The 25,109-nt window shown below is 46.7% G+C and overlaps 1 protein-coding gene across 11 annotated transcripts in view; it reads left to right on the forward strand.

Moving 5' to 3' along the window:
• The window catches only part of ZBTB40 (zinc finger and BTB domain containing 40), a 73,966-nt gene that overhangs the window by 35,557 nt on the left and 13,300 nt on the right, over positions 1-25,109 (forward strand). For 8 of the 11 annotated variants that reach the window (XM_082688058.1, XM_082688062.1, XM_082688065.1 and 5 more), the window contains 11 exons: positions 852-1,609; positions 2,413-2,546; positions 10,465-10,657; positions 11,288-11,430; positions 15,460-15,652; positions 17,397-17,533; positions 18,152-18,353; positions 18,720-18,853; positions 20,471-20,639; positions 20,981-21,448; positions 22,211-22,417. In XM_082688058.1, the coding sequence (XP_082544184.1) occupies positions 913-1,609; positions 2,413-2,546; positions 10,465-10,657; positions 11,288-11,430; positions 15,460-15,652; positions 17,397-17,533; positions 18,152-18,353; positions 18,720-18,853; positions 20,471-20,639; positions 20,981-21,448; positions 22,211-22,417 (2,677 nt within the window). In that variant the 5' untranslated portion in view covers positions 852-912. The remainder of the gene's footprint in view (positions 1-851; positions 1,610-2,412; positions 2,547-10,464; positions 10,658-11,287; positions 11,431-15,459; positions 15,653-17,396; positions 17,534-18,151; positions 18,354-18,719; positions 18,854-20,470; positions 20,640-20,980; positions 21,449-22,210; positions 22,418-25,109) is intronic. The other 3 variants (XM_082688064.1, XM_082688067.1, XM_082688060.1) reach the window with 1 other exon arrangement.

Raw genomic sequence — 25,109 nt, forward strand, 5'->3', positions numbered from 1 at the left:
GGAGAGTTTGGGATATAGGTTGAAGCCACCCATCAGTCTTCCGATCGGAGATGCTAAGCAGGGAGCTGGAGGTGTGCCTCTGGACTGCAGAGGAGAGGTCCAAGCTCAAGGTGTCAGCCTGCAAACTGTCAGCATTTGTTGATATTTCAAGGGTGTGGAATCAGATGAGACGGAAGACGAAAGGGGAGATGACTGAGTCCTGGAGCATTCCATACTGTGGAGGCCACCGTGACGCAGGGGGCCCAGCCAAGGATGCTGGGAAGGCATGGCTAGGGGGGTCACGGGAGAGCCAGAGAGAGCAGGAGCTAGGAAACATGCTTTTGAAGCAGGAGGGAGTGAGACCGGTGTGCAGGGTTGCAGATAGGTCACGTGGAGATGAGGACATTGTGCTGTAGATCTGTTTATATAGTTGCTTCCTTCTGTTGGCTGAGAATTCTCTGGAAGCAGGAACTCCTCCAGCAGTGTATTACCTACCGCTTAGAGGTGGGAGATACACACAAGTCATTTAATTCATTGAACGGCTGCTTTGCCTCAGGCCGGTTGTCTCCGTATCTCTAAGCTCCATTTCGCATCTGTGAAATGTGGGAGGGATGGTATCTCTCCACTGAGTCACCGTGAGGCTCCAGTGGGAATGTCCAGGTGAAGCACGAAGCATGAGCCCCTTGATGGCATTAAGCCCGTGACCGCTGTCATCAGCGTCACTGACATAGTGTGCCTAGCGCGGCGCCCCTCCTGGGGAGCAGCAGGGGGCGAGTGCGTGAGTAAGTTGCCTGTTTGTGCAACTGTTTCATTCAGGGTCTCTCCCTGTGTGCTTGTGACGTACTAACATGGCACTTCGGGGGTTTCTCTAGGAGACCGCACTGATCCTCAACGGAGTGGGTCTGGAAGAAGTCCTGGGGCAGAGCGCAAGCCATGGAGCTCCCCAACTACAGCCGACAGCTGCTGCAGCAGCTCTACACTCTGTGCAAGGAGCAGCAGTTCTGTGACTGCACCATTTCCATCGGCACCATTTACTTCCGGGCCCACAAGCTGGTCCTGGCTGCCGCCAGCCTCCTGTTCAAAACGCTGCTGGACAACACAGACACCATCTCCATCGATGCGTCTGTTGTGAGCCCCGAGGAGTTTGCCCTCTTGTTAGAAATGATGTACACTGGCAGACTACCTGTGGGCAAGCACAACTTCTCCAAAATCATCTCTCTGGCCGACAGCCTGCAGATGTTCGATGTGGCCGTTAGCTGTAAAAATCTTCTGACCAGCCTTGTGAACTGTTCTGTTCAGGGTCAGGTGGTGAGGGACGGCTCCGTACCATCCTCAGAGGCATTCAGGAAGGAACCAGAGAAGCCTGACATAGAAGTCCTTGCCTCTGAGGGCACTGCAGACCCTCGCCCTTCCCTGGAGGCTTCTGCCCCTCTAGGGGGCCGTGTGAAAGCCGAGGCCGAGGACGCAGTCGATATGGTTGCCGGAGAGATGAGTGCGGGACCTTCCACTGCCCAGGGGATGCAGGGGAACACAGACACCCCGGGGCAGACTCCTCGTCTCTCTGAAGTTTGTTCCCCCTCCCCTGCTGTACAAGCCTTTAGAGAGGCAAAGGAGGCCAGCACGGAGCCAGGTAACCTTCATTTAATAGTTCTGTTGTAATCTGTCCTCCCATTGTCGGTTACTACATCCAGTGTTCTTTATGAATTTTTTTGTTTCAGTGATAGATTTACCAAAAACCACTGCTAGATAGGAAACCAGAATCCCACACAGAATCTGAAACAAAACTGCTACTGGGGGATGGTTCTTTTTTTTTTTTTTTTTTTTAATGATTTTATTTTTTTAAAGTCATCTCTATACCCAACATGGAGCTTGAACCCATAACCCTGAGATCAAGCATTGTACTCTCCCCCAGCTGAGCCCACCAAGCACCCCACGGGGGCATTCTTCTTCTTTTAAAATGTCTGTGTTTTCGAGTGATGGATGTCTGAGGATAAGCTGCAGAGCAGAAGGCAATACTGAAATAACGATGTGCCAGGGGTGTTTTTGTTTTGAGAGAGAGAGAAAGAAAAAGAGGAAGTGGGGAGGGACAGAGGGAGAGAGAGAATCCCAAGATGTCTCCATACCCAGTGCAGAGCCCAACTCAGAGATCACAACCTGCGGGAAGATCACGTCGGATGCTTAACCAACGGAGTCACTTGAGCACCCCTGATGGACCAGTTTTGATGCTGACCCTTTATTCTAACCAGGAAGAGGATGGCCCAGAGAAGGCAGCTGGTTAGGGCCATTGTTTTCTGTTATCCACAACTGTTATATCTGTGTCAGTTATAAATGCCGCATATAACCCAAAGGTTGTCAGCTTAAACTTTAAAGAAAAAATCATCTCAAGTAATGAATCACTGACTTTTGTGTGTGTGTGTTTTGTTTTGTACTCAGAGTATGAGAGGAAACAACATCAGCTGAAATTTCTTCTAGAGAATGAAAGTGTCTTCTCTGATGCACTCTTGGTTACCCAGGATGTTTTAAAAAGACTAGAAGAATGTTCAGAAATTAAAGGTGCACAAGAGGAGGTAAGTACCATGAGTTTTATTTGTTTGCTGATGTAGTGTTCTCTGGATACCAGATCAGTTTCCCATATGGGGCAGAACTATGAAAACACAAAACACTTCTGGGTCTCAGTTTTTTCAAACTTAAATTTTTAAAAAAAGAATTACTTGTCAGAGAGAGAGAGAAAGAGAGCAAGGGGAGTGTCAGGCAGAGGGAGAAGCAGGCTCCCCTCTGAGCAAGGAGCCTGAAAGGGGACTCGATCCCAGGACCTTGGGATCATGACCTGAGCTGAAGGCAGATGCTTGACCAACTGAGCCACCCAGGTGTCCCTCAAACTTTAATTTTTTTTTTTTTAATATTTGTTCTCTAAAGGCTGTCTTAGAAAAGTACTAGGCAAGATGGTTTCAAAACTAAGTTATATTCTGATCACCCAGACTTAAACCAGTTTTGATCCAGGATACTTAACTAATCAAAACCATTTCCACCAGAGTAATCAGGGATAAAATGAGGCAGAAAGTAGTCATGGACAACCCCAAATCCAGACTAAATGATAAAAACTGAAGTAGAACATTAAGAAATACTTAAAACCTGGTATGAAAAGGACCTAATGTGTATACCTTATGTAGTAAATTGCATCCAATGTTTAGGAATACAGTGGCCATTTTCCACCGTGAAACCACTAATAGTGAAATTTATTGAATGCTTACCATGCTGTGCTTGGCACACATGTTATCAGATTTAATTCTCACATTGAGAATTGATTTGTTAGCCCCCGTTTTACAGATGAGAAAAGCGGTCTAAGGTATATAACCTGGCCAAGGCCACAGAGCTCGTAGGACTGAGCAAGAATTTAAACACAAGCATTCTAGTTTTAGAGTGGTGCCTTTGCACACTGGGTTTTACTGCTAGTAGGGGAAAATGCTACACATGTCTCACGTATGTTTAACTGTTTAGGAATGGCCTGACAGAAGACTGCCCAGTGGTTATCATGCTCTTAACTGACCTTTTCTTTCTTTCAATATCTCATCAAGACGCATCCCCACTGGGGGCTTCCTCACTACCTGACTTCTCATCCCTTGAATGTACAGGATTGCCTCCACAGCCACTTGAGAACTCCTCTAGCCACTTTAGAACTGCCTTTCCCGCAGCCATGCCTCCCATGCTGAGCGGTGCTGGCAGCGCCAGTGGGCACCGTCCCCTCAGGCTTGCTCATCTGCGTGGTGGGGAGTGTGTGAGGGAGGCCTCCCGTGTTGCTGTAGGCAATTGAGTATCTGTTAGTTACCTTCACCCAAGTAGTAACTGCCTTCTACTGTACAAGTATTTCCCAGATTCATAGAAACTTACTTAAAAAAAAACCAAAACCAACAATTCAAGGTTAAGTATTTCTTTTAACCTTGGTTAATTGACAGTTGACTGTAAATTACTTTCTTGAGAGAACAGCTTTTTATGACACTGGGTTAACCTCAGTGACTCTGTTAGGGAGGTGACAGGTTGTAAAACCTTGATATTCTTTGTACTGATTATGCTGAAGGACATTATGGTTTTATACTTTTGCATGTGGATGTTCTCTTAACTGTTCAATCTATCATTTTTGTCACAAGTTTGTTGGCGTGATAGCTTAGAGACACACCTCTTCATTTTCCCTTGCAGGACTTCCTGTCCACTTAATTTTGGTGACAGGGGAGTAGTAGCATTTCTAGATCAGCAATATTCAGATTATTAGGGTGGCCTGTGTACTTACTTGAGCTGTGTTTTAAGCATTTTTTCCTAACACTGGTACCTAAAAGTGTCTGGCAGATAACAGGTGCTTGAGAAATTTTTGCTGTACATGGTTTCATCCAGCATTTTTTTCTCTCCCAATTCTTGTCCTAATCTTTTGGTGACAATAACAGTAGTAGTACTTAGAACACTGATTCACTGTTGGGGATCATTATAGGCTTATGTTATTTCTTCCACGGTTTTAGAGGTCAGAGTAAGAGCCCTACAAATCACTTAGTGGCTGTATTTAAAACTGATTCTGTTACATTCCATAGTACCTTTCAGCTGCAGAAAGAAAAAGAGAAAAAAATACTTGAAGAGCATACGATTCCATTAAATAAAATACAGACTTTGTACTTGGGCCCAGTACTTCTCTTTCTCCTTTAACTTTCTTATAGACGGTATTATTAAAGTATGGTTGACATGCAGCAAGCTGTATATATTTAAAGCATACAGTTTGATAAGTTTTAAAACCCGAAGCCATCAGCACAAGCAAGATACTGAACATACCCATCACCCCTGAGGTTCCTTAGGCGCTTACTAATCCCTCCCGCTAGCCCCTTTCAACCCACCCATCTCTAGGTGACCCTGACCTGCTCACTCTCTGTAGATGAATGTGCATTTTCTAGAGTATTATGTATAGAGAGTCATGTAGTCTATATTCTTTCTCATCTGGCTTCTTGCCATCACATAATTCTCCTGAGGCTTATCCATGCTTATTTACTCCTTTTTAGACCTGGGCAGAGTTCCATTGTGTGGATATACAGTTAGCTGTTCAGCTCTATCATTTGCTAGTGTTGTGACCTCCAACAACTTAATCTGTGTAAGCCTTAATTTCCTAATTTGTAAATTGGGAATGTTGTCACCTACATCACAGGATCATTGTGAAACTAATACAGATTATTGATGGAAAACTCACACTAAAATACCAGGCACAGAGAAAAAGAGCTCAATTGGTGGCGACTGCTGTTGTTTGTTTATGCGTTAACTTAGTATTTTTAGACTTAGTTGACCTTGAAACCCCTTTTTACTTAATGTCTTATAATATCTTAGTGTCACGGTCGTTTGCTCTGACACATGAGATGGATTGCTGTTACTTTAAGCCTGATTTGCAAGTCATGCTTTCAAATAGGGACCATTATCCACTTGGAAGTACCTTACTGAACTGCAGGTGTAGTGCCTGGTTCACAGCCATCAGTCTCTAGAACAGTGGTTCGGTGTATATGAAAATCATCCAGTACACTCATGAATATGTACACCTCCAGGCCTCATTTCGAGAGAGTCTGATAGTCGTAGAGCTTGGGCATGTACATCTTTAATAAGCTGCCGTGTTGCTGTTTTGATATCAGTAAGATCTGTTTCTGAGAAGCGCTGCTAGAGAAGTTAATGGCTTGCACAGTTCTTAGTGTATGATGGCAGATGTCACAGTGTCTGTGCTGGCACCTCGCTGTTTTGAGGGGCCACCATGTACACATTTTTCCCAAGTGTTATTCTTTACTTACGCCTTGATTCAGCAAATATTTACTGAGCAGCTGGTGTGTGCCAGGCATTGAGCTGGTTGCTAGGAAGACACGTATAAATAAAACTGGATCCCTATCCCTATAGAGTGTCTTGACAGCAGAGAAATCCTGCCACATATGTAATTATTTTTTTGGAGTCACCAAACTATGGAAATCCCCAAAAGGCCTCAGTACTGAAAGCATTTGCAAACTGCTCGCTTGAAACACCAGTCTGCGTTTCAGCTCCAATTGTAAAGGCTGGGGGTTTGTTGTTTTTCTTTTTAAAGAGTTTTAGCTCCTAAGGAGCTTTGAAATGCTTTTTGTTGTTGTTATTTGGTTAATCGGCATAACATTAAAAAGACAGCTTAACATTAAAAATAATCTGTGCTTAGATGTGAAATCTGGAGGCTTGTGAAGGCCTGAGCGTGTTCTAGTTGACACGGACTAGCCTGTTTCTTTTCTGAAACACAGACACAAGGTGTGCACCTGGCCTGAATGGAGTTTCAGGAGGACACCGTGAACTAGTGTCCTGCTTATTTTGTTTCCTGAGATAAATGATGAAAGGTGGCAAAGCCATTCCCTAAGCAGTGATTGCAACAACACAGGATGAGGCTGGGCCGCTTGGATTGTGTGAAACCAAAGCCAAAACTGATTAAGGAGAAATCTCTTGGGTGCTGGGATGGGAAAGCGGCTTCTGCCCGTCTTTATCTCGGTGTAATATCCCTGCCCATTAGAGAAAGCAGATACTGACCTAACAGGCTTTCTGGCTGAGCTGAGCAAAACCTATGTTTAAAGGCAAGCTTATAATTTTTTTTTAGCTTTTATGCAGGAACTTTTAATTGTCTTCTTTCTTTATTCCTAGCCATGTCCCTGCTTTTAATTGTGTATATAGCAAAGTGAATCTTTGACTAGAATTAGGAGATAACTTCTACTATTGATTTCCTTGCTGTTTGATCCAGTTTTCACCTGAAGTTCTAGAAAGACTCCCAAAGCTTAAGACTTAGGAGCTTTTTTTTTTCTCTTTCAACTTTGTTTCAGAGGCAAACAAGCCTCTTCTCCTGTATGAATCTGATGTTTCCGACCATGTCACTGCTTTGGAGAGTTGTCACAAAGTACAGGTCTGTGTTTTGTGGACTATGTTCACTGACAGGATAGGGTAACCCTGTTGAGAAGTGAGCTAATAGGGTTCATTTTATAGGTCTATGAGAAATGGAAGTAAGTTGTTTTTCCATATCTTCTCTCTGCTAATTATGTCATCTAACATATGCAACCATCGATAGAAAGGCTTTTGGTTTTATGGCAAGAATTGCATTCAGTTAAATATTTATGAAGCACCTACCAGTGTACCTGTCTATGTACAAATCTCCAGGACCAGGAGGAATGGTGTCAATTGTCCAGATAGGACCCAGTGTTCAACTTGACGTTGACCGTAGCAGGTCCAGGAGAGTGCAGTGTAAGTGGATTCGGTTACACTCAAAATCTGAGGTGGCAACTAGTGAAAGGGGTGCTAAGTCAGTAGAGTAAGCTCCACTGACCTACTCCACTGACTTACCGTTTCCTCCCAGGTACGCTGCTTACTGGCCATGAGATCTCACCTCTCTGACTTTCATTTAAGTAGTCGTTGCAATGGGCGCCTGCGTGGCTCAGTTGGTTGGGCGTCTGCCTTCGGCTCAGGTCATGATCCAGGCTCCCGGCATGGCGTCCCGCATTGGGCGCCCTGCTCGATGGTTGAGTCTGCTTCTCCCTCTGATCATGCCCCTTCTCATGCTCCCTCTGTTTCTCATATTCTCTGTCTCTCAAATGCATAAATAAAATCTTAAAAAAAAAAAAAGAATAAAAGTAGCCCTGGTAATAACGCCTCCTAGGACCGACGGGAGGAGTTCCGTAGATGGCACGGACACAGTGTCTGGGATGGCATTCGGCTCTTCCGGTCTGGGTCACGAGGGCCGTTGGCTGGCCCTCGGCATTCAGGGAAGGTGTGAACGCATAAGAACACAGCATAACTCAAACGAATCCAAAGGCAGTAGGCAGACAGTTGGGAAAATAAGTAAATCCAAAGACCTTAGTATAAGGCAAAGATTAAATTTTTAAAGGAAAGGAAATTGTCCCATCCTTAAGTATATTGACCTATAGTTCATTCATAAATCAAAGTCTGTTGATCACACGTGTGACCATAATTTGGTATGAATTTACCGAAGTACCTTTAACTCTAAGAATCAAAGGAATTCCAAATGTTTGCTTAAAGAGCCAAACTCTGTTTTGGGCTGACATCTTATGTAGCAGTCAGTGACCCTCAGCCTGCCGCAATATGGGACGCCCTCTGTTTAGGCAGATGGGCTATTTCAGAAAAGGGCTCACTGCATGGCGGAGCCCCAGGCAGCTTAGGGGGCTGATGGAATAACAGTTAAAACACTCGCTCTGGTGCCAGGTCCCCAGTAGGTTCTGGAAGAAAGAGCAAAGAGCAGGGCTGTCCAGGCAGCTGACTGCTCCCTCCTGGCCCTTTCATCAGCCCACCCCTGCTCCCCTTCCCAGATGGTCACACCCTGGCGTCACTGCTGAGCAATGAAGTTAACAAATGTTTTAATTTCACTGCTGAGCAGTTCAGCAGAGGAGGAGACAGCAGAGAGGATAATGAGAAGCGTATCAGACGCCTCTGTGGATGAAAGCGTCCCTTCCCCACCGGCTCAGATGATGCTGCCAGACAGATTGGGTCCTGCGAGACGTGGATTCGCGATGCTCAGAGCTTCGGGAGAAAGCACACTGGCGTAGGGCAGACGAAGATGGCTAAATGCTGTATCCGTTAAGATGCATTGAAGAAAAGGAGGAAGGAAATGAGAAATAAAGAGAGAAAAACCTGTTTACTGACGGCATTAGCATTGAGAGCGTCTATATTAGGTATCTCTTGCCGCATAACAATTACTCTTAACATTTAGCAGTTTGAAAGCACACACAGTTTTTACCATCTCTGTGGGTCAGGAACCTAGGCATCCTTTGCTGAGTCCCTGGCTCAGGGTCCCTGGCAGGTCTGTAGTCAGGGTGTGTATTATTAGCCAAGGCCACAGACAACTCAGGATGCGGTGGGGCAGGGCGAGGGATGGCCCCTTCCCAGTACACTCGTGTGACTGTTGGCAGGGTTCCGAAGATTCACTTCCAAGCTCACTCACTGAGTATTGGCTGGAGACATTCCCTGCCACGTGGGCCTCTCTGTAGGGCAGCTCACAACATGGCAGCCTGCTTCCAGAGTGAAGGCAGAGAATGCCCCCGCAGACAAGAAGGAAGTCACGGTGACGGAGCCTCCGAAGTGCCCCCCATTACTCATGCCATGTTCTTTCCCTTGGAAGCACGACATCAGATGCAGCCCAAGGGCATGAATGCCTGGTGGCAGGGTTGTTGTGAAGTATTGAGAGGCCGCCTACCACAGGTCCCTGCTGCTGTCAGGGCAAAGGCACTCCTTAACAAGATTTTAGGCCGACTAACAAGAGCGTGGAAGGTTCAATAAAGGCGACTGAAAACCATTCAACGGAGCTTTCAGCAGAGTTGGTATTTCATTTGTTTATTATTTTCCAAACAGGAGACAACATGAGTTACTCAGGTTCATGGAAGTTACTTAATACAGATTCCTAAACTGGGCTTTATCTGAATTTATTTTTGTACATGACTAAAAATCATAAGAAGCTTTTTTTTTTTTTTAAGTTTACCTTGGCTTTATATGTCATGTCCATTCTGCCATCAGGAAGCACGCTCAAGCAAAGCCAAGAAACACAGTCTAACTCGTTCCTAATTCCTGTTTCTTTGGGAGGAGGAGAGAAAGATAAAAATCTCTCTGAACAAAAATTTTAAACCTGTAATTACTACCAGAATTTATAAGAACTGCCTACCTGAACTTTGCAAGTATAGATATTCATGAGATCCTTTCATGCTGTGTGTGTGTGTGTGTGTGTGTGTGTGTGTGTGTGTGTGTGCAGAAAACCATAACTTTTCGCTTTCTTGTGAGGAAGCTCTTCTTTTACAGTATTGACACTAAAAAACATCAAAGGTAGGTTGTAGTTTTGCCAAGTAGAAATATAAAGGCTGTGCACATGAAATTAACTTTTAGTTCTAGATTTTTTAAAAATAAATTCCTTATTGCTAAAACAGAAATTTTGACCCTTCCGTCCAGTCAGCGTTCCTCCCGCTAATTTTGTTTATTTCACCACTGGAGTGGCTGGTATTCTAGTACTTCCAGGTTGGAAGAGTCCAGATGGCGGCATGTAGTGCCGAGACCTCTGGAGGATAAGGCATTTCTAGTAGAAACTGTGTGGCTCTAGATTTAAATAGAAAGCTGAAGATTGGGGAGCTAGTTTTCAGGGTTATTGGCCTAGAGGTTATATGAAAGCTGCATATGTAAGGGCTTTTCCAAAGGGAGAGCATACAGGAGAACAAAGTTGGGATCAGTTTTCAGGACTGCTTATGGGTAGGGATTTGGAAGGAGAATCAGTGAGGAAGGCTGAGCAGGAGGGATCAGAAAGGCGGGTGCTTATCCATCTCGAATGCTTCAGTGTTCTGAAGGCAGAGAGCCGTGATACAGAAGCCGTCGGGATGCCAAATACCAGGAAAGGCCAAAGAGGGCCTCACTCTCCAGATCCAAGGAGCACGGGGTTCTTGTGGCTGGTTGATCTCTCTTTCCGGTTGCTTGTGTCCCCAGACTATAATGGGATGTCTTGAGGGTGAAGAAGGACACTCAGCATTCCAGAGAATCCTGGATAAAGTCAGAGATGAGAGCCTGGACGTTCAGACTGTTGTGTCACTGTTGAGGCTGTGCCAAGATTCCAATCCCGCAGTAAAGAGAGCGTTGTTAGACGGAAAGGCAAAAGGTGTGGATGCAGTGCGGCCAGAAGGTAGGAGAAAACCCCGTCCACCTGAGTGGCTTGAGTTTTATTCTGGAAAGATGCTGTCAGGTTTGCTCCAGTGATACATTTCCTCAGCGGCTTAGTTATCGTTCAGTGATTTTCACATCAGTTTTACACATAATTCCAGAAGCTGGTGATGACAAATATACAGCCTGAATTTGAGTCTACATTTCAGGCCCCTAGTTAACTAATCTGACTCCTTGAAGTAGAAGACCATCCGTGTTCTCCTGCCCTTCACAAGCCACACATCCCAGTCAGTGTTTTGAGTGCCCAGGGCAGACTGGTTTGCCGGCAGCACCGACGACTGCAGTTTCTCTCGTTTGGGTTAGGTACAAAGCAGTGGCCTTGCCAAGCAGAAGTTAACCTCTGGCTGGCTCTACGGCTTTGTGTTTCGACAGATAAATGAAACATTTTTTCCTTTCATAGAGTTTAAACAGAATAATAAAGTATTTTCCTCTCCAAAAAGAGATTCTGCATTCGGGTGCTCAAAATAGGCTGAGAATCACTTTACTATTCTGTTAGATCTCTCTTGACAAACCATGCTGTCATTTTCTTCAAATTGACTAGCTTCTCCTGTGCATCTCTCTGTCTCTCTCCCCCCGCCCCGCCCCGCCCCAGGGAGCACAGAGGAGGAAAAGACCTTGTCTGCTCTGTTACTAGAACACAAAGAGGACCTGATCCAGGGTGTCACACAGCTGAGACCTATCCTGGAGTTCCTGGAAACAGCCACGGAGGAATTCCTGCCTGACACCGAGAAAAGGGTAACTGTGGGATCCAGCACCTCTTCTTCCCTCCTGAGTTTATGTAGCCCTTTTTTTAACCTCTTTTGTGGCACATAGCACTTCTTCCCTTGCAGTGTTTTTGTACCTACTGCATAGCAAGCACCCAGAAATTCACATTCTTGAACATGTCTCTTTGTGCCCCTGGCAGCAGCTGGCTGAGGGACTCACACACTGTCCTACGATGAAATGTTTGGATACGTGGATAGGTGGATAGTCCTGCTCCCACCTGGTGGGCTGCTAATAGGAAACTGTTGCTCCAAGAGTGAAAACGTTTAGACACAGTTGTAATTATAATTTTGACTCTTTTCTTCTTTATAGAAACGATACACTGTTCACCTGTAGGAATAATTGGGGAAGTGAGCAAAAAAACCCAATTATAATCCCTCACCATCTCACCACTCAGAGATGATCACAGCTAACATTTTGGAGCACATGCTCCCACTTTTTCTCATTTGAGTCATCCTGGGATAGGCTTATACAGAGTACCTTTGGGTTTGTTATTTAATGCATTGTGAATACATTTCCATACTATAATAATGGATTTTGGTAGCTGCATTGTGTTTTATGTAATGAACACACCATGATTCGTTGATTGTTATTGCACATGTGTTTCCAATTTTTTGCCGTGGTAAATGATGTAGAGAACGTCCTTGCACACAGATCTTTGCATACTTCTCAAACTCTTTCCTTCGAGTAATTTTCTAAGAAGTAGGATTTTGGAATAGAGAGTATGAAATTTTTCAGGTGTTTGCTATATATTGCCAAATTGCCCTTCAGAAAGGTTGTACCAATTTACTCTCCCACCAGCCAGCTACTAAAATCCTCATAAAACTGCTGGCATGACTTCTCAAGTCAACTAGATAACTGTATTTGTTGGTGTTATTGATTTCAACTTTGTGCTAAAAATATTTTTATATCTGGAAGGAAGGAATAGGGACAGAGAACTTCTGTGGCATCAATTCTTAAAACTCTGGGAAGTGGCTTACATGTCTGGGAAGAGAAAATGTTTAGAAAGCAGTGGTAGGATCGTTGCATGGATCAGTAGTGAAGACTGGATTCTGAATTCTTTTTTTTTTTTTTAAAGATTTTATTTATTTATTTGACAGAGAGAGATCACAAGTAGGCAGAGAGGCAGGCAGAGAGAGAGAGGGGAGAAAGCAGGCTCCCTGCTGAGCAGAGAGCCCGATGCGGGACTCGATCCCAGGACCCTGAGATCATGACCTGAGCCGAAGGCAGCGGCTTAACCCACTGAGCCACCCAGGCGCCCCTGAATTCTTTTTTTCTCACTGGTCATAAACTGTAGTTTTTTCATATAAAATGGGAACAATCCTTAATCTTAAAATTATACTTTATAAATTCCCAAAATTATAACTCCTTTGAATTTCCTTAGGGAAAGATAATATACAAAATAAGATTAAGCTTCCTTCAGCTTAAGACTGAATTTAATTTTAGGCACTCAGTTTAAGTAAGTTGCTTGTAGCTCTAGAAGTACCTGATTCCCTGTTTAGGGATTTCATTCGATTACTCATTCAAACCTTTTCCTTATTAGCTAGATTGAATGTGTCCTTTGAACTGTTTCATTATCTTGGTAAAACAGCATTTATAGGAAGAGCCCAGACTCAGCCTCATTCTCTGCACCAAGACAGACCACACACTGTCATTTTCCTCTGTCACTTTCAGTTTACTTGACAGAAAGGACTAAAGCAGAAGAACATAAATTAGTTATAAATCACAGAAACACCTCTTGGAATTGGGGTTCTACCAGAGCTTCATTAGCTACTTCTTGTGAAAATTGAAGCCAAACAATAAAGCAGGAATGTAGAGGTGAATGTTGATCAAGTGGCCACAGGGTGTGGCCATCACGTGGAACGTACACTTGGGCCTTTTATTTATTTTATTTTCATTTTTATTTTTTAAGAGTTTATTTATTTATTTAACAGAGAGAGAGATATAGCAAGAGAGGGAACACAAGCAGGGGGAGTGGGAGAGGTAGAAGCAGGCTCTCCCCACAGCAGGGAGCCCACTGCGGGGCTCAACCCCAGGACCCCAGGATTATGACCTGAGCTAAAGACAGATGCTGAACGACTGAGCCCAGGCACCCCGCACTTGGGCCTTTTAGAACTCTCTCCTGTTACAGGATGACGCTAATTGAGGCACCACGGCCCCTGTGTATACATACCTGGGTTTTGTAAGAAATGGTAAATAGATGTGTCTTTACTTCAGGATTGGAAACATACAACAATAGCAATTGCAACAGTCGTTAATTTACTGCTTACTGTGTGCTGAGCAGTGTGCTGAGGACGTTTTAAACATTAATTTCTGCCCTCACATCAGCTCGATGAAGGCACAGATAGTACCCTCATTTTAAAGATGAGGATACAGACCCTCAGGAAGGTGAAGCAGCTTACCCAAAGACGCAGCTGCTGGGCGCCCGTGCTAGAGCTCAGACGTGGACATACGGCACATTCTCTTACCGCTGTACATACAGCTGCCTTAGGATATCAGTACCCACTGTCATTTAAAGATCACGAATGTCCTAGACATTATGTCAGGCTCTACAAATAGCAGCTTCACTTTAGAGACTCCTCATAACAAGTGTGCAAGCGTTGGTATTGTTCTCTGCTTTTGCAGATGAGGAAGATACGGTTCAAAGAACAGAAGAACTCACCCAAGGTCATGCTGGCTATACATTTTAGGACTGGGTTTCCTATTAGGCCTGTCTGGCTTTAAGGCCCCTACCCACTGTTGACAGTACATGGCTGCCTCATTGTGTATCAGGTCATTGCTTAGGAACAAAGAGATAGCACTGAAATCAGAGTGGTTTTCAGATACAGGCACTTGAATTTTAAATTATGATTCATTTAATAGGAATCTAGTTATATTAGACATTAAGCAAAGAGAATGACTGTGTTCTGTACTGATGAATATGACAGCTTAATATATAATGTATGTGTTCCTTTCATATATGTAATATAGATATTCCTTTCATATACATAAAACTAATTTGGTTTTAAAGCTAAATTTATTTTTAAATGGGAGTTAATTTGATAATGGCATCCTCTGGCATGCTTCTGGGACTGATCTGCTTGACTGCTCCTGAAAGTGGGTATTTTTCTGAAGGAGAGCTCAAAATTCGGTTACTAGGAGTCTGTAGATTGTGTGTTGAAATAATCTCGCATGTTATGGGCACCATAAGAGCCAAGTTACACATAGTGTGTTGTAGTCCATTAGGAAATAGTTCTATTGTAATAGGAAAATCTCTTTAAAATAACAGTCATGGGTTTTATCCTTCACCCTCTTGCTGGAGCCCTGTGCCCTTCTGACTCTGGCACACCAAGGAAGAACGAGGTGGGGTGGGAGCGGGGGATGGTGACTGGAGCCGCGTATGTGGCACTGATGAGAGAGATCGAAGATACAGAATCTGCAAGAAAAATTATCCAGAAATGCACTTTAAGTCTGTTATTTTGGTGGCTATGGACTAATGTGTAAATTACCTGGGCATTCAAATTGCTATGAAAAGGTTTGAATGAGTAGGAGGAAGTAAAATAACGGGATTGGCCTTACCACTATCACGTAGTTATCGAACAGTCTAAAACCGCTGTAGCTGTAGCTGTACTCGTTAGTTGCCTGCCTGTTTCTCAGTTTCCTAAACAAACCCAGTCTGAAGATGCCGGTGAGAGTTGGGCTCCCTGCGCTGCCATGCGGGCTTCCTGTAAGAATCTTCTCACTAAATGCAAATGGTGGGGGTGGGGGGCAGGGGGACAAGGAGTCTACTCAGACCTCCAGTTGAGGAGGAGGGATTTTCACAGAGCTGTTCGGTTTGGAGAAAACGTGGGCCTTTTACCACAGCACAAGGAAGTGACTCTGGGAAGAGCAGTGCTGGAGACCTCAGAGGAGGACCCGGGGACAGGCGCCTTGTGCTGCCGTCTCACTGGGTTCACCGGCCGCGTGTCAGATGCACTTGGAAGTGCCAGTAACTGCTGTCTGCCTGATTGCTCGCCACTGCAGGTGATCCTGAATTGCTGCGAGGGCGGAACACCCAAGGAGACGATGGAAAAGCTGCTGCACAGAATGTCTGAAGACAGGACTGTGACTGCAGAGAGTTTGGTAAAGCTCCTTCAGGCTGTGAAACCTGCGTCCCCGAACTTAGGCCTTCTGCTGGAGAATTTGCAGAGATTAGCCACCTCACAGGGCACCGCAGGTATCCGTTAATTGTCGGCTCTCTGGACTGGAATCTCTCCCACAGAAAATTAGAGCTTAAACACCCTTTGGGCACCATGCTGGGGAGATGAGGTGATGCTTAGAGACGCCGCAGAAACCAGCGATTGTCCGTAGTTCTGGAGTTGAGATCGGAGATCTGAGCACGGCTCTTGCTGGTCAGGTGTCCTCATGATGTTCCTGCGGTTCAGGGTTTGTGAAGGTGTGGCTGTCCCACGGCTGGCCCCCAGCCCCCCAGGAATGCCGAGGAGCAGGCCGACTCACAGAGCGTGTGGCTTGGACACGTTAAATCCAAGCAGCAAAGACGCCGATCTTGATTTTCCCACTCCCGTGCAAGTACTGGTTCATTCTGGCAGGCCCCAGAATTACACACCTCTCGTGTGCATTCAGTCCGGGGCAGTGAGTCCCTGTCCCAGTCCTTCGAAAAATGTGCCAAGTCTAGCCAGTTCTCCTTTATCCCAGAGCCCTTGAGACCAACGTGGTTTTCAGAAAAGGGGTAGTTGGAAAAGGAAACAACTTTCTTCTAGCTTTTAGAAACAATGAATATCTATACAAACTTGAACAGTTTACAAAATAAAGAAGAAAACAACCTCCAGCTTTCCCAACTTGATTATGTCCGTACTGGGGCATTAACATATTTGTCACATTATTTTTCCAATGTTGAGATATTCTACTGTATTTTATAATTTTATAATTTCCTTCATTTAACAGTATAACATAAACATTCCGCCCCACATTTCAGGAAACGCTCTATAACCCTGTATTTTGAAGGCTCTGTAGTTTTCCATCACAAGGGCGCATATTGTGTAAGACTCCTGCCCTGTTTAGGGGCACATGGGGTGTAACGCTTAGGCTGTCAAGACCACCTGGGTTTGTATCCTGATTATTTTGTAGATGTGTGACCCTGAGCCTAGGGACCCTAACCCTTCTGAACCTCGTTTTTTCCTGCGATGGGGGTGAGCCACATTCATTCTTGTGGCTCCTGGGAGACAGTATATGTACAACAGTTCGCAAATTATAGGTCCTCGGTAAACATTAGGTGTTCTCTCCCTCCTCCTCATCACAGGTAACGCAGTGGCAAATATCTTCACACTCAGATTTTTTTGCCTCCAGAGCATTTCGTAAGGCCTGATTCCCAGAAGCAGGGCGAACTGGGCCAAAGAGGAGAATACGTTTTTAAATATTTATAAAACTAAAGGAAATGCATGATAGTTTCTGTTTTTCGTCCTTTGAAATTAAGTGTGACCTTTTAAAAGAGAGTCCCTAACAGATCGACTCAAAGGGCATGAAGAACAACAGGTCAGTCTCCCTACTGGAGTCTCAACTGAACGTCTGCTAGTATTTTGGATTGCCACATGGGTCCTTAACCTCAGGCTCGAGGAGTAACACCCCTTGAATCTGCGTGTCTATGAGTCTCTTACAAGCACGCCTTCTAATTACCTCCCTGTTGAGCTATCACTGGCTTCTACTGCTGGGCACTGGCTTTCAAAGTGTGAGAGGTTTTGCGACCCTGAAGCACCAAGTGATTTAGGGTAGACCAGAGGAGATCTGAACCCACATGTATGAGGCCCCAAGCCGGGAGCCAAACTTGCCTTCCAGAGGAGACAGAGCTCTTGTGTGATAATCCTCTTTCTCTGTCATTTGTAACTCCCCTACTCCTCTGTAGCAAAAGCCCGTAAAGACATTTTGTTATAGCAAACATTATTGTTTTGCTAATATCCTTGCAGTCCAAGCAAGCCCTGATGATTATGGGACCGAGCTGTTGAGACGGTATCATGAAAACCTCTCGGAGATTTTCACAGACAACCAGATATTACTAAAAATGATCTCACATGTGAAGGGTTTAGCCTGTGGAGAAAGAGAGGTAAGAGAAAAGGGGGGAGGGGAGGGGGGTTGGGTAAAATGGGAAAAGGAAAAAAGATGGACATATATACATACTTTAAAACTATACCTAGGGGGTTGCCTGGGTGGCTCAGTGGGTTAAAGCCTCTGCCTTCGGCTCATGTCATGATCCCAGGGTCCTGGGATCGAGCCCCACATCAGGCTCTCTGCTCAGCAGGGAGCTTACCTCCCCCTTCTCTCTCTGCCTGTCTCTCTGTCTACCTGTGATCCCTGTCTGTCAAATAAATAAATAAAATTTTAAAAAAACACAAAACTATACCTGTATTTAACATAAATATATACACACAGCCATGTTGAAAAATGCTAAGAGGTCCATAGAGAAGGAAAAACAAGGTGATTTGCTTTCTAGGGCAGAGTCATAAGTCGGAGGTTTTAATTTCTGCAGGAATAAGAAAGGCATTCAAAGGGCAGTGTGAAGAGCTTTGGCGGGTACAAAAGTCTCCGGTTGAGAGGTGAAGGGTGCTGAGAAACCCCTCCCCAGAAGTATGTCCGCTGTGGCCCAGAACTCAGGCTCACAGCTCTGCAGCTGGGCTGGCAGCTAGAGGGTCCCTTATGTGTATTTTTGTGCCACATCTTGAAGGTCATGGAGAAGCTTGTGAAACGTGACTCTGGCTCGGGTGGTTTCAGTTCTCTGATGTCAGCAGTTCTAGAAAAGCAGACTCTCTCTGCAATGGCCATTTGGCAAGTGCTGCTGGTGGCTCAGGAGACCAAGACCTGCCCGCTGAACCTGCTCATGGAGGAAATACGGAGAGAGCCTGGTGCCGATGCCTTCTTCCGGGCAGGTAGGCCCCCCGGTCTCTTGTCAGAGCCTTGTCCCTGCTGGAGAGTAGCAGGGACTCTCCTGGTCCCTGGAGCAGCAGCCCCAGGAGCTCTCATGGTCATTTTCCACATCCCTACCACTGCAAGTAAGGGCTGGCAGTTTTGTTTGAGGACACGGGAGTTTGTGAACCTCGTAAAATAAAATACGCAGTAACTATGCTAAGCTGATATTAATTACATGCTTAGTACAGCACCGTTTGCCGTTTTCCCCACTCCCAGCTCCGGGAAGGATCAGTGAAGTGTATTCTCACTCTTCACAGTCAGAAAAGGTGAAGGAAAAATGGTGCTCATGGTTTCACTCATGAGTTTTCAATCCCCCTTTCTTTCAGTGGCCAACCCAGAAAGTGCAGCTTTGGAAGCCATCCTGAGGCATCGCAGACTGATCCTAGAGGCCATCCAGCAAGGGACGGGAGTCAAGGGCTTTACCGTGGAGGAGGAGCTGCTGGCAGAGGCTTTGAAGGAGGTGCGGTGGGGGAAAAGCCTGTTGTTCCAGAGAGTTCTACCAGGCTCATGCCTGGGATGGTCTCATTCCTGAGGGAGGCACTGGATTCTGCAGAGTGCATATTGCACGCCGAGCTCCATGCTGAGCCAACATTTCTTTGTTGTTTAATTCTCTCAGCCCTGCTTGGCAGGGGATGTCACCCACAGTTTACAGAATAGGGACTCAGGCTCTAAGGGGTCTGGTAACAGTTCTAGGACGCTCCAGCTGGTCAGAGCGGAAGCAGGGGTTTGAACCCAGGCTCATGTGGCTCAAACTTAGATGTATTTCATTTACCTGAACCTAGGTAAACTCAAAGGGAACCATGATAACTGTTCCCTAACACGTTTTATGGAGTAACTGCTTTCAGAGGAAGACAAGTAAAATTGGTCTGGCATCTAGGAAGAGCCAAGACAAACATAGCTAGAACAAAGCTTTTGCCCATATGGGGTATCACGTAGTGCCAGCTCATTTTCTGTAAGGCTTTTCAGTGTGGCCAGCATCCCAGAAAAACCAGGTGGGGACTTGGGTGGGGGGATCCATGGATGTCCAGCTCAGGATCATGGGCATCTCGAGTGGGAAAGAATTATAAGGGGGTTAAATTAAACTACAGGTTCCCCCGTATGTGCCTTTTAATCCAGGTAGGCGTGGAAGGTGTGCCGAAGGGCAGGTTTCTAGCACTGTCCACACAGGTGACAGCCCCACCGTGGTCTGACTCTCAGATGGGAAGACAGTGGCACGGATTTCTGCGGGCCTTCCGAGCCGCACGCATCTGCGAGACTCTATCCGGCACGCCTCGCGCTCTAGAGACGGAGCTCTTGTAGTTGATGAGTTTGAGCCTCACTAATGAGCCTCGGGCCTACCTCCAGGGACATCAGGTTTATTTAGATAGACTTGAAAAGAGCAGAAATAAAATATCTTCCCAAAAGAAACTTCCATTTGGCCATCTGTGGTTGGTTTCGCTTTATTTTCTTAGTGTATGGACTCTTTCTGCTGATCGCACTAACATTCTGAAAGAGGATGGCTTTGAAATAAAATTCTTGGCCTCTTTAAAGCCCCTATTTGAACCTTCTTTAAAAAGTCGAGTTTTTTTTTTTTTTCCATGAAAGAAAATGTTTAAAAGGGTACATCTAAGTGTCTAAAAATGTGAAGCCACTGATCATGCAGAATTACTTCCAGACACTGTGACAATTACATATTATGAGAAATTATCTTGATCTTCGGGACAGAGCCACCAACTACCAAATCCTGTAGCTTTCCAAGCTTTTAATACTGAGATCTAGAAAAGTTCTTTTGGAGACTCCTGGCTTCTGAGAAGATGCTTCTCGTAGAAAATGCCCAGCGTTTCCTTGCTCTGGTACCTTTGTTTTTGCACATTTGTCTTGACTTGGGTCTGCCTTTTCTCCTTTTCCTTTCTTAATTTGCCAGTTTCCCTATTATCTGGAAAGGAGTGTTCTCCCTTCCATTCATCACAAGACGTGTAAATCTGTTCTAAACGGAGTGGTGTCTTCCTCAAATTCGCTTTCTTTCCCCCCTAGTTGAGAACCACGGAGAAAACTGCTGATATTAACCACAAACCTTTGTCTCCTGGTGTTCATTTAGATTCTGAGCATTTCCTCGGAGACGGCGAGCCCTGAAGCTTCCCTGAAAGTAGTGCTGAGCAGAGCCATGGAAAAATCTGTCTCGGCCATTGAAATATGTCACCTCCTATGCACCGTGCACAGATCTTTCCCAGACCTGCAGCCCGTCATGCACGAGTTAGCACACGCTGGTAAGGAACAGAGTGGGGGCTGGGGAGGTGCGCTGGGGGAAAAGCCTGTTGTTAGGCTTTTCCTAACAGGTTGTGTCCGTCCTGCAGAGAAGAGGCAGTAGTTCGTAGACGGCTTCGTCCATCGCTGCCTCACTACTTTGAAATGCTCTCAGTACCTGCACAGGTCACAGGCTTAGATCTAAGCCGATGCTGTGGGTGTGTATTGGAAAGTGAAGGTGACAGTAGTATCATTCCAGAGTTTTAGAGGGTCCCGCCCTAGTCTGCAGCCTTCTCTAGGAAAGATTAGGAAGCAAAGCAGAAGCGCAGAATTTCCAGAGCCGTGCGATTTCTCTCATCTGCAGGCTTCCTTACCCAGGAAAGTGGAGGGAGGGAGAGGTGGAAGGTGAGCACTAAGTGTCACCGCGAAGCCGACAGCAGAGCAGACGAGAAGGTGGCCGAGCCAGCGGAGGAAGGCTGCCAGTCTGGGAAACAGAGCAGTCCAGGAGAGACTGGTTCCTTGCCAGAGAGACAAGAGAAAGACACGTCTGCCTCCTCCGACGCTGCCAAGAAGAGCTTCGTGTGTAAGGCCTGTGACAAAAGCTTCCACTTCTACTGCCGTCTGAAGGTGCACATGAAGCGCTGCCGGGTGGCCAAGAGCAAGCAGGTGCAGTGTAAGGAGTGCAACGAGACCAAGGATTCTAAGAAGGAGCTGGAAAAGCATCAGCTGGAGGCCCATGGTGCAGGAGGAGATCCCGATATCCCAAAGAAGAAGAAGAAGAGGCTGCCGGTGACATGTGACCTCTGTGGGAGAGAGTTTGCCCATGCCTCAGGTACTTCCAAGAAGGCAGAGTGATTTCAGAGGGCGGGAGTTCCGGATATTGTGGTGTGGGCTCCAGGCCTTGCCTCTGGTTGTGTGCAGTAAGGGCTACGGATGGGCCTGGGAACCAGAGGGCTCCCACAGAGGCGGGTGGTGTTTTGAGGAAAGCATGAGCTGTGGACTCAGCTCCCCGAGCTTTCCTTTCCCCATCTGTTAAATAGGCACCCTGACAGCGCCCACTTTCTGGAATTGTTTTAAAGAGTTAACATAGTTAAACACCTTCCTACAGCGCCTGCAGTAGAGTTAGTAAGTGGCGGCGGCTGTTACTTGTAGCAATAACCAGCTAGTTAACGGCCAACTCAGGCTTCCACATACCACTTGTTTCTTGATAATAAATAGGTCACAAACTCTGGGTCGGATAGTCAGAATTGTTTACCCTCGTCCCAGATGTTGGCTAAACCTAATGAAACATAAAACCAAGTTTTGTTTCACTGTCTCTTGGTGGTGGGTCCTATTGAAGAGAGAGAGGGGAGGGGAGGGGAAGAATACACCCAGAACACTCCGTGCCTGATGCAGACAGGAGAGGGACCGAGGTGACTTTCGGAGTACGGGCCAGTGGGCGGATGAGCAGCAGGGCTGAGTGCGGGCCGAGTGCAGGTGGCCTGCTGTGCCTCCTCGTGGGGCCTGGCCCCCTGCAGCGCGGTTATATGTCCTCACGTTGGCGTGGTCACATTGATGACGTGTATCCCTCTGGCCCCTGGTGTGGCTTCCCTAGGCATGCAGTACCACAAACTGACAGAGCACTTTGACGAGAAGCCTTTCTCCTGTGAAGAGTGTGGGGCCAAGTTCGCGGCCAATTCTACCCTGAAGAACCACCTTCGCCTTCACACGGGGGACCGCCCGTTCATGTGCAAGCACTGCCTCATGACCTTCACCCAGGCTTCCGCCCTGGCCTACCACACCAAGAAGAAGCACTCGGAAGGTAGGGTGCCGAGAGTCTCTTCATTCTTTCTGCCAACTCTCAGTGGGCCACCTGCCCAAAAACCCATTTGGAATGAGGCATGACATGTCTCTCAAGTAGATTAGAAACAAAAAACGGTGCATACTCTGCCTAGAGTGATGACCAGGAGCACACAGGTACATGGGCACATAAAACGCTTATGGTAAGAGTTCGTGAAGAGAGGCTAACTAATGTAGGATTGTGACCTTATAGTTACAGAATTGGCAGAAAACCAGGAGTTCCTCGGGCTTCGAGGTAGAGTTCACGCATGAGACAAACCCTGGCTGAGCACGTGCTGTGGGTCAGACCATGGCCAAGGGATGATGCCGGAGCTGCTGGGCCCCCAGAGCTCACAGGCCAGGGGCTTCTCTGCCGCAGAGACCGAGGCGGTGCAGAGCTGCCGACGCTGGGATAGGGGATAACCCCAGCAAGCCGGAAGGACGGGGAAGGGGTTTCTAGCCTGCTCAGAGCCAGGGAGATGCGTGGTCAGAGAGGGCCTCTCAGAGGACTCCCTGCCTTGTTTGGCACATTTATGTGTAAGGGAGAATCCCATCATCGAGTGCCTGGGGGAGCTCAGTTGGTGGTGAAACATCTGCCTTCAGCTCGGGGTCAGGATCCCACAGTCCTCGGATCCTGCTCAGCAGGGAGCCTGCTTTTCCCTCTCCCTCTATGTGCGTTCGTGTGCTTTCTCTCACTCTCTCTCTCAAGTAAATAAATAAAATCTTTAAAAAAAAAGAAAGAAAGAAAGTCCCGCCATCATCTCACCTGGATCGTGGTAGGAACCACCTGCCCTTGCTCTCATCTCCCTAAATGGTGCTCTGGGGACACAGGCCCCAGTGGTCCTTCCAGTGCTAGCCCATAGCCTGTCACTTCTCTGCTCAAAACCTTTTTGCAAAAGCTCTTCACTTCACTCTGTGTAAAATCTGAAGGCCTAACGCCAGCCTGCCAGGCTCCCTGTGACCGGGTCCCCTAAGACCTCCCCTCATACTCCCCTCCCTCGCCCTTGCCCAGTTCTCCCCGACTGCAGCCTCCTTGCAAGGCTCCGGCCCGGGAGGACACCTGCCGGCCCTGCGTTCTTGCCCTTCCCTCCACTCCAAGGCTTTCTTGTCATCCCTCCTCACCTCCTTCAGGTCTTTGTTCACAGCTCTTCCCCGCGAGTCCTTTCCCGGCCACCCCGTGTAAAATCTCAGCCCCAGCTCCAGTTCCCCTGCCTCGTTCTCCGCTGTAGGGCTTGTCGCAGGAAATGTTACCTACTTCATTAATTTCTCGTGTTTCTAGTCAGTCTCCCCCGTTAGAATGCAGGCTCCACGAGGTAGAGCTGTTAGTTCCCCACGCCCCCCCAACTGCTGCATCACTGGAATAGTACTTAGCAAGACTCGACCCTCAGTAAACGTTCATTGAGTAAATGAATTTCTACAGCACTATTCCAGGCACCAGGCGTGTGTATACGCACCGAGGTGCCATGGAGTTCACTTCCAGTGGTAAGAGAGACCATAAACAAATGTGTAGTGTAAATTCAGATAGTAGTCATTACTAGGAAGAAAAATAAAGCGGGATCATCAGCAGGGTTCGCTATCATCAGAGAAGGCCTCAGAGACGTGAGGCTTGTGTAGGCGAGTGACGTGAGAACTGGAACCGGCGGAAGATTTCGAAGAGCATCCCAAGCGCAGAGACCCTGCCCCCCGCAACTGGAATGAGCCTGACCTATTTGAGACACCACAAGAGAACTAGAAGGAGCTGAAACAGAGCAGACAAGGAAAGAGCAGTGGGAGAGAAGGCCAGAGAGCTCACCAGAGGCCAGGGTCAGGACTTTTTGTTGTTGTTTTAGTTTGTTCTGTTTTTAGGACTTGGGTTTTTACGCAGAGTGGGCTGGTTTCTGTTGCTGCCCTCGTGAATTGCCAGACACAGTAGCTAAAATCAAGGCAAATGTATTACCTTGCCACTTTGGAGGTTAAAGAGCCAAAAGAGATTTTAACAAAGGAAGAGTCAAAGTTTTGGTGAGTGTGTTCCTTCTGGAAGGTCTGGGGGAGAACTTGTTCCTCGTTTTCCCAGCTTCTAGAGGTTGTGTGGCTTCTGCAGCTCATGGCCACGTCCTTGTTTCCTCCATTGGGCCTCCTCCTTGGACCCTCCTTGCTCTCTCCTCCAAAGAAGCCATGATGGCATTGGGCCTGCTGGTATAATCCAGGATACTCTTCCCATCTCAGGACCCTTAACTTAATCATATCTGCAGAGCCCCTTTTGCCACATGAGGGAACATGTTCCCAAGTTTCGGGGCGTTAGGTCATGGGCACCCTCAGGGGCCATGATTCTACAGCAGGAAGCCATGGGCCAGCTATAAGCAGAGGAGCAGCAGGAGGTGACTTCTTTGGAGTTAATTTGGAGTTAATTTTGGCCACTCTCGGCAGTCTGTTTTAATAAGAGAAGAGTCATGTTCACAGGGAGGCAGGGCCAGCCAGTCGTCCGGTGTGGAGGTGTCGGGGCTCTCAGCGAGGGCATGCTGGGAGCAGTCATCAAACATTCAGGTTTGGGGTTGTGTTGAAGCAGAAGTGCTAGGACCCGTGGTGGGTGGCTGGTTAAGGACGGCTGTGGGGTTTCTGGATGAGCAGCCAAGTGTGTGGCCCTGCCCTTCCCTGCAGTGGACGGAACTGGAGTGCTTGGGGGCTGGTGGCAGGCC

Source organism: Mustela nivalis (genome assembly GCF_964662115.1).
Source record: "Mustela nivalis genome assembly, chromosome: 10".
Taxonomy (NCBI): Eukaryota; Metazoa; Chordata; class Mammalia; order Carnivora; family Mustelidae; genus Mustela; species Mustela nivalis.